The sequence below is a fragment of the Sarcophilus harrisii genome, chromosome 3 (assembly GCF_902635505.1).
Source record: "Sarcophilus harrisii chromosome 3, mSarHar1.11, whole genome shotgun sequence".
NCBI lineage: Eukaryota > Metazoa > Chordata > Mammalia > Dasyuromorphia > Dasyuridae > Sarcophilus > Sarcophilus harrisii.
This window is the reverse complement of record NC_045428.1, coordinates 494547269-494556575: the sequence shown is the minus strand read 5'-3', so window position 1 is coordinate 494556575 and position 9307 is coordinate 494547269. Positions and strand designations below refer to the sequence as shown.

At 44.1% G+C, this 9307-nt stretch overlaps 1 protein-coding gene across 3 annotated transcripts; it reads right to left on the bottom strand.

Annotated features, from left to right (window-relative positions):
• Nucleotides 1–11: 11 nt before the first annotated feature.
• Nucleotides 12–6359, bottom strand: LOC100933053. Of its 3 annotated transcripts, none has more exons than XM_031961300.1 (7): nt 6256–6359; nt 4256–4466; nt 3509–3641; nt 2400–2550; nt 2038–2223; nt 1498–1637; nt 12–1359 (listed from the first exon to the last, which is right to left on the bottom strand). In XM_031961300.1, exons 2-7 carry the CDS (start codon nt 4293–4295, stop codon nt 1263–1265), a joined length of 747 nt encoding a protein of 248 aa, XP_031817160.1. In that variant the 5' UTR covers nt 4296–4466; nt 6256–6359; the 3' UTR covers nt 12–1262. The 3 variants fall into 3 exon arrangements, with proteins under 3 accessions (XP_031817160.1, XP_031817158.1, XP_031817159.1); XM_031961298.1 differs by lacking the exon at nt 6256–6359 and adding an exon at nt 5267–5380; XM_031961299.1 differs by lacking the exon at nt 6256–6359 and having other exon boundaries at nt 4256–5241.
• Nucleotides 6360–9307: the final 2948 nt, after the last annotated feature.

Below are 9307 nucleotides of genomic sequence, written 5' to 3'. Positions count from 1 at the left end.
GTCAGGTTTTATCTATCTAGAAAATAGGTGGCAAGGGCTTTCTTAGGGTTAAGTGAGGATTAGAGATGGATCAAGAAGCAGAGATCAGCTGGGAGGGTTTTGGTGCATTGCTCACTTCCCATACTCCTGTAGAATGATCTTCTGGCATTGCTCAGCCATTTGGAGCAGAACTCGGTTCTGAATCATTTTTGCATTTGTGATTTCCTTATTGGGACTCTTATTCTTCACTTGGAACATATTAGATGGCATTATTGCCAAGCTGGGGCTCATCCTCTTTTTAACTCTGGCCAAGAATTATCAAAGAGAAGCCTGAGCTCAGAACTGATAGATGAGATTTATTCTTGCTTGGGAAGCATCCTGGAAAAGAGTCTGAATTATCCAGAGCATGTTTCTGAAACTTTAGGGTTTTTATCTTTAGACTGTTTATAAAAAATACAGATAACACTTTTAGGAAAAGTTTGGTCATTTAAAAAAAAAAAAACTCTTCTGTGTCCCTTTCCTTGAGTAACAGGTGGCAGTAGATCTAATCACTGCCACATTCCCTCATTTCCTTCCTACAGTTGGGTTTTATTTGATCAGGAATCCCTGGCTTCAGATTTACATTTTTTTATTGTTAGTGCCCTCTATTTACTTAAATGACTACTTCACTGGCATATGTCAAAACACAGCATTAATTGGAATGAGGAATGAAGATATCATTTGTTTTTGCAGGAATGACCTGGAGGTGAAACAGATATACTACTCTATTCCTGTTGTTTCATGTATTTTTAGTCCATGTTATTTTAAATTTATAAACTTTTCTGTGTCTCTGCCTATAAGTGTTTGGAGACACTACAGACTTGGGGAACAGTACTAATAGGTTTGGCCTGCTAATAACTGACTCAGTTTAGATTCAAAGAATGAAGAAAATCCCATTTTTATATTGTAAAAAAAAATCTTCATGGAAAGAATATATTTTACAAGTCAGATCAAAGTCACAGTAGGTATGGAAACCTTTTCTATTAAAGAAAAATATTTTTTAATCAAGTTTTAGAACCTCTTTCCCTATATTGGCTCAGTAACTCTTTGATAAAATTACCTAAGATCACTTAAAGAGTAAGTAGGAGGAAACATTCACTGGACAGAATGACATATTGTATCCTCGGTCAGAGCTGTTTCAGGTGAACTGATTGGGGGCTTTTTCCCAGGAGAAGTTTGACTATGATATTGTGTAGCTATGAAATTGTGACAGAGAGCTGCCTCTTGAGCCACACATAGTTTGCTCAGGTGAGTTGGGTTGTAGTTTCGATGTTTGTGGTTTCTTTGTCCTGGTTTTGGATCAGATGAGTGAGTGATGAACAGCTGGGCAACTGAGGTGGCCTGCAAGAATATTCAGAGAAGCCATAGGTCTGAGTTTTGGAGTTGACCCATGTTTCCCCAAGGAATGCTGGCTTTCTCTGTGACATACCAACCTTTCTGGTGTATATAGGATTGATTTTTTAAGCTCTTGCTTTTTACCTGTAGGCCTCCTTGTACACAGTGGAGAAGTCATGGTTTCCCTCAATCTTGATACTGTTGCTTTGTTTGAATAACTTCACCTTTTTGGCAATTGTAGGAGTGAAAGAGCTTTTGGTGGTGGTTAAGCTTTCAAATGGCAGCTAGGAATTCCAGGTATTGGGAAGAGAAAAAAGATGATATTCAACTGGAATAGTTGGAGTGGAAGAAAGTGAAACCTTTTTTCTCCAACAGTCAGCAAAGACCATCTACTCAGAGATTGTGAGAAATTATTCTACTGTAAGGAAAGGAGAACAATAATGAAAATATGCTTTCTAGCCCCTTTCTTCTGCCATCTCCCCATCATCAGTAGACTCTATCACCTATGGATTTTTTTTCCCTAAACGAAAAAGAAGAATTAAATGTGGGCAGGTTAAGTAATATTCCTAAGATAATGTAGCAAATCAGGAGTATGGCCTAATTTCCTGTGTCTCAGACCAGGTATCATTAGCTGAGGAGAGAATCTAGGGGGGCCAATCCTTTTTCTCTTGCCTACTTGCTTACCGTAGGCTTAACATAGACCTCATTATGGATATCTCCATAGCGGATTCGGGGTTGGACTTCCCACTTCTGGAAGAATTGCTTGTTGGTGGTGACATCTTGAAATTTCTCTTGAGGAACTCTGAATATGCTGGTGGGCTGTTTGGCTTTAGCTATTTTTATGGTTTTGAAGTGTGGTGGGTAAGAGACCTGGAAAGAGAACAGAGGGACAAAAAAGGTAGGGCCTGATTTTCAGGAAACCAGGGTCTAGGATTCCCTGGAATTAATGGGTTAAGGTAAACTTGGGCAACAGATTTTTTTTACTCCCATTGCTGTTATAAGATCCTATTCTGGTGGCCACTTTGCATAAGGTATCACCTGATTACCTTGGTCACAGTGGAATCATCAAACTTGGCATTGCTGTTCCTGAACATATTGGTAAGCTCATCTTGCAGGTGCATAGGTTTTACCGGCTGCTGATAGTTGCTTGGATCCCAGCTATCATAGGCTTCCTTATGCACAGTACGAAAGTCTGTGCTATGCATGGGGAAAAAATGCAAATACAAGGAGAGTGAGCAGTACCTGGGAACCATCCCAGGTGCACCAAATCGGAGGGACTGTCATTTCCTTTGCCTTAGTTTGCCTCAGTTTTTACTGTCTTTAGAAGATGTTTCATCAGGTTGGTTTTTCTCTTACCATATTTGCTCATCATAAATTCAGCAAAAAGGAAAGGAGAAGGGGAGGATCCCTAGAAATCCCAGCTAGGTAGCTAGAGATCCTTATCTATAGCTCAAGATAACCTAAGGAAATAGTTGAATGTGGTGGTGGAGGTGACAGTTTTTCTTCCCATTGGGTGTGAAGAGTCATTTCTGGGTGGAGACTGTTCCCTTATTTAAATACTTGAAGCACTGCAATCCCTGGGCAGGGAGAAATAAATGATTGACTTGGGGTCCGAATAGGCCTCTGATTTGTCAACCCCAGTGGGAGTCAATCACCAATGGGACTAGAGGTGGGGCAGAATTTGAGGCAAGAATGATATGTCAACCAAGAGATAGGAAACTGGGAAGAAGCAGAGCAGATTTTTGATAGTTGTGTGAAGAAGGCCAACCACTTCCTGCCTTCCGGCACAGCATTTCAAAATAATTTTTTTCACGTGAATGTGTGGATCTTGGCCCTTAATTTGAAGAGCATTTAGCATATTTGTGATGAGAGGCCTCAAAAAGTAGAATTATAAGGGTTTTCAAGATGCTAAAAGGCCATTAACCTGCTCTGCCCTTGCCTTCCTATTTTTGAAACTAACATAGGTTTGGGGGTTTTTTGAGCAAATTTCCCTGACAAGAACAGTGCTCACTCTTTTCCCAATCCTGAAATTGCCCTTGAGTTCATAAGTCAGCTACTTGAGATGATGCTATTGGGATTAGTACCTTATGAAGTATATAGGGCAGTTTGAATGTAGCTAAGACCATAGAGTTGAGCTTAGAAGTTGCTCTGGTACCTAGTGAAACAGCCTGTATGAATCTGGCATTCCAATGGTGTGACTTTTCTTCGAATTCGAACTGGAAAAGTTTGCTGTCCAGAGGGTATAGGAGGGAAAAATACTTGGTTGGTGGTAAGCATGCTGTAGTTACCTGATGGCAAAAAGATAAAAAGCACAACAAGAGGGGCCTCTTGAGGGATGACATCACAAGATAACCTGGAAGATAGGCTTCCTGGGGCTTTTCTTGTCCCCATGCCTCAAGTCCCTTGTGTGTAATGACTAAGTGTGGGCAGGCCAGTACTGTCTCCCACTCATGTCTCCAGTCCATTCCAAGGCATTAATTAAGCAGAACATTGTACTAGGTGCAGGAGATGGAAAGACAAGAAGAAATATAGTGACTACTCTTTATGATCTCTTTCCCACACCCAAATTGAAATCCTAATTTAGAATTTGAGGCCTATTCATTAGTTCTTTTCTGAGTTTTCAGAGTGATTGACACTTAAATGAGTATGTAATGTAGAAAAGAAAATGGAATGAGGGTGTTTGGTGATAATTGAGGGATTCTTTAGGGGGTAGCCTAGCTGACCTTAGAAGCTAAGGTTTGGTTAATATTCTTTCTCTAGTTGTTAGGATCCATCTTTTTTGTTGTTGGGGAGTAAGGGTGTTGCTGTGAAGTATTCAGGAGCTGAGGGGTCAGGCCCTGTTTAGTATAGGAAGTTGGGTCTCTTCCCCCCTAAGTCCCTGTCATCTCTAGGACAGTCTTACCTGGCTGGACAGGTCTTTTCACATAGCTGGTGCCAGGCATAGTTTTCCAAGGCTTGAAACAGTCTTGGTGGCTTGTGCTGATGTAATATTCAGACTCAAATTGCTTCCCCAGCAGAAGCCTGAGAAGGCAGGGGCTGGGCAGTCAGCCCCGAGGAAGGATTCCAGGTGATGCTGAGTCTTCTGATGAGGTCTTTGAGACCGAGTCTGCCTTCTGCAAAATAAACTCTTGCTGTCTGTGGGGAAGCCCACTCCGAGGAGCATGATGAAACCTTTCCCCTTCCCCAGCTATTTTTTCTTAGGTTTAAAAAAATGCTGTGTTTTGATGCCCTTTGTTTATATTCCCCCATAATTTCTGGATAGATCTCCCTCAACTCCTTTGAAGCAAAAACAGTTGAGCAAAACCAACTGACACAGTGACTGCTTGTGAAAGTGCAGGCAGCATTCCGCATCCCACTGGTCAGTATGACAACTGTGGAATATGGCAGGTCGGGGTGGAGAGCTCCCCAGAGTAGAGTAGGATTCCCCCAGAGCCGAAGGGAGCTGGGAGCACAATGTTATCTGTGTCTGCTCTGTACCAGGCTGGGAGCTTGCTCTCCCTGCTGTCCCGGCCTTCCCAGGACAGTGGGGCCATAGCCTCCTCTTGGGTTATATCTGGGCCTGAGTTTTTGAAGTGGGGTACAGAAAAGAAAGGGTGCTCTTCCATCTCTCTGAAATATCCAGCATAGGGGTTTCCCAGCCCACCCAGGGAATGCCAGGCCATCATACAACCCAGGATATAGGAGCATTAAAAAACATTTAGATGAATTAGACTACCCCCTTCCCTTCTTCCCCAATTCTTCAGGGAATGAGGAACTTCTTGCATTTAAGAGGTAAGCTTTATCGGCTAGAAGCTCGGGTAGTTCCTTGTATCAAAAGAAGAGAGCTGATTTGGGGGAATGGCTTACTTTGAGGGTAACCTATAAGGAATGCCTCATTTGAGACAGGAAAGACTGTAGTAGGAGGGGATCCCACCTCAATTCTGGCGGAAGTCAGAGGTAGTCCTCGCGTTTCCTATAGGGGCAAAGCAAGAAAGCAGTGCCTGGGAGGACCAAGGTGTGGGGAGGCACAGGGCTAGGCTTATGTGTATCTGATACCATGGAACTTTTCAGTACCAAACAATCCTATAATGGGGGTTGGGAATCCCACCACTCAGCTCTCGGAATCTGGCAGATGTGGCTGCCAGGGGAGCAAAGTTTTTTAAGTTAGAGGTTGGAACTTATTGATAGGGATTTGATGTAAGGTATGTATGTATATCAAGCTGTCCATGTTCCTCAGAGACACTTAAGACTGACCTGGGTGGGGTGAGATATGCCTACTTATAAAATGATACCTCTGGTCTAGTGTTATTAGCATCATTTATGTAGAGTCAGAAGGGACCTTAGAAATATTCCAAGGGCCAGCTAGATGCCTCAGTGGATAGAGTATTGGCTCTGAAGTCAGGAGGACCTGAGTTCAAATGTGACCACTGAGTTCAAAATGTGACTTAACTGTGTGACTCTGGGCAAGTCACTTATCCCTAATTGCCTTACACAAAAAGAAATATTTTAGTCCTGCTCTACCCCCTTCCCCTCTCACTTTCCCCCATACCTCCTCTTGATGAAGAAACTGATACTCTTGTCCTGAAATCCATTGCTTTTCCTACAGCACTACTACTACTTCTAGGCCCATTGTAATCTGTATTGCAGCATTGCCAGAATCTCAGGGTTGGGTATGACCTTAAAGGTTATGTAGTTTAACTACTATCTGCATAGAAGTCCCTGCTGCAAAAACCCTGCCAGCAGTACCTATCATGGGATAGACCTGCCTGTCTTAAGAGTAGAACAGCATCTTAACCCTACAGACAAGTTAATTTAACCTTTAGGATACATCAGATAGAGGAAGATGGAAGAATAGATATCTGGGACAAGGACAGGAGTGAACAGAAGAATTTTGGGTGGAAGGAGCAGGTCAGAGGCACTCACCTATAGAATATGAGGCAGTTCAAAGAGGGTAAGTCTGGCCAAATAACTCCCTAGGTTATGTGACTTAAAGCTTTTTCTGCCCAACCTTGTTTCCTTGCTTTAGGGCAGGCACTTGTACACTGGGACTGGGGTTTGGTGTGTTAGGGTTGCCATGGTTCTCCACATTTGAATGTGAAAGCTATCCTGTGAGCCAAAGGGTGATGGAAAAGGAGCATGACAATTGGGGTTTTAATAAGAGGAGGGAATTTCTTAATTTTCTTAAGGTTCCTGGTGTTGATAAGTGACATTGCCAAAGAATTTATAATTGAAAGGTAGCTCAGAGAGCTTGTCCAATCCCTTCATTTTATAGATGAAGAAACAGGTTGAAGTTATTTGTCCAAAGCCACATAGTATTAAAACTTGATCTTCTGACCTGAACAAGGAGGGAGGGAGGAATAGTATCGTCACTGCTGGATAGAAGCATGGATTGCAGGTTTTTGTTCTTCCTCTTAGAGAGTTTAAGATTTTGATAAAATCTTAGCATTTAGTGCAAACTTCTTTTTCAGATGGGGAAAATGAGATATTAAGACTTGCCCAGGGTCATATAGCCAAACACAATCTAATTTTTAGGCCAGTTGTTCCCATTTACTATTTGTTGAATTGTATCATGCTATTGTTTCATGGTGTAGTGGGAAGAACACTGGCCTTGGAAACATCTGGGTTCAGATTACCCAGACAAGGGTTGGGTGTCCCCCTTGGTAGTTAAAGAGAATGTAGGGATAGTTGGAAATGAGAGATTGCCTTGGGAGGAATAGCCTAAACCCCTTGGGGAGCCGCTCCCCATCTCAACTGCTCAGAAGCTGTGTGACTGGGCGAGTCCTAGTAGCATCTGTTGGCTCGTCTGTAAAATGAGGATAGTGGTACCCAAGGTGTTTGTCTCACAGAACAGTTGTAGGGTAATCCCTCCCTCCCCCTTCTCTCTTTCCAGAGGAGATCCTCTGGTCTCCATCTCTCACCCTGCTCCCTTCCTTCTCCAAGGTAGGAGGTGGGTTATAGATAAGAAAATAACTCCTCTCCTCTCCTGAAGTAGGAGAGGGAAGCCCTGGAAGGGCTTTCGGCGGTGACTCGTCCCTGCCTGGGGCTCTGCTCCCTGGGACGGCAGAGACAAGTCCTTCTGGCCCAAGATAGCCGGCTCAGAGGGCTCTGCTTTCCGTTTCTGGGTGAGGTGCAGCAGGCGGGCCGGCAGAGGCCGCTCTGACACAGCTGTTTGGGCCGAGGGACTGGGGGATGGCCGGGATAAAGCAGGCTTTCTTTTGTGCTCCACAGGAGCTGCGGGGCCTGTGTGCAGAGAACAGAGAGCTGGGTGTGGCCGGAGGGTCTGTGCCCGGAGATGGTGGGGTCGCTTTCTCTGTCTTTCACGGCCTGTGCACTCCCGGGGCCCCCAGGGGAGAGGAAGACATGGTGTTCACGCTAGTCTCTGGCTCTTTCCTCACTGATACTGACTGAAAGAATGGGCAGATAGGAGCAGGATTGCTTTCCCATGCTGCCTTGAAATTCCCACTCTCTGCTCCCCAGAGCCCAAGTAGCCCAGTGGTTTGGGGTGCTACCTGGGGCTCCTTTTGTTGTCAGTGAGCAACATGGCACCTAATGAAAAAGTGCCTCTAGAGGGACATCCTGGAGAGTTCATCGGAATGATGACAGGGTGGTCTCTGAGGAAAGACATGAATCCATGAAATGACTTCTATTTGGAAGAAGGGGGATGACAACAACCAGAGGAAACAGTGTCCTCAGAGGCTTGGCAGTAGTAACTGACATTCATATAATGCCTTATTGTTATGAGGCAGGAAGTATAAGAATTAGCTCCATTTTACAGATGGATTCATAGGATCCACAACTAAAAATGGTCATTTTCTAGATGAGGAAACTGAGGCTCAAAAAGGTTAAATCACTTGTCCAGGCTCATATAATTGAATGGGAGAGCCATTATTTGAACCTAAGTCTCCTCTGCTTCTAAAAGTAGTTTCCTTGGCAACAAGCAGATCCCAAAAGAGTAAATGGTGGGATTCCCAGCCCCCATTATAGGATTATTTGGTACTAAAAAGTTCCACAGGATGGTAAATACATAAGCCCAAACCTGCACTCCCACACAACTTCATACCTTGGTCCTCCCAGGCACTGCTTTCTTGCTTTGCTCCTATAGGAAACCCAAAGACTATTCTGACTTCTGCTAGAATTGAGGGGGGTTTCCTTCTGCCATAGTCTTGCCTGTGGCAAGTGAGACACTCCTTGTAAGACACATTCCAAGAAAGCTATTCCACCAATCACTCCTGCTTTTTTGACTCAAGAAGCTGTCTGAGCTTCTGGGTGATAGAAAATACTTGCCTCTCCCAGTCCCCTAATGCAAGGAAGTACCTCATCCCTGAGGAGCTGGGGTTTGAGGACCGAAAAGGACTTGATCATCCCCACGTCCCCTGTATGGCAATGTGTGCCCCCTACCCCAATTCTATCCTGGGGACCTTTCCCAGCTGAGGACTGCAACTGTAAGGCTGAGAGATGATGCTACTCAGGACAAGAGGAAGATTCTCAGAAGGGCCCTACTCCAGAATCCTGTGCAGGACATCTTGATGTCACTGTTTGAGGATGAGGAACTTTTTCCCTTTGTGGCATGGGGACTACTGGGCTGTATAAGGCTAAAAGTTGTCCCTTCTCTAACTTCTTCCCTATGCTTGTACCTCAACCTGAAGGGCAGTTGGTGATGATCTCTCCAAGGTCTTTGATTTTTGTACTGGGGAATAATGGAAGCCAGGATGGGCAAACCAAGGAGTTTGGTTGAGAAGCAGACTGGTAAGGGAGGGTAAATTTTAAACTGAATCTTGAAGGAAGCCAGGAGGTGAAGGTAAGGAGGAGGAACTTTCTAGGCCTTGGGAGCAGCCAGTGAAAAGCCATAGGAATGGGACATGTGTGAAGAAAAACACATAGATCTGGACTGTTAAATGGTAGACTCTATGGAGGGAGAATAAAATGTAAGAGAGGGAGCAGGTTGTGAAAGTCTTTAAATGCTAAACAGCTTTTG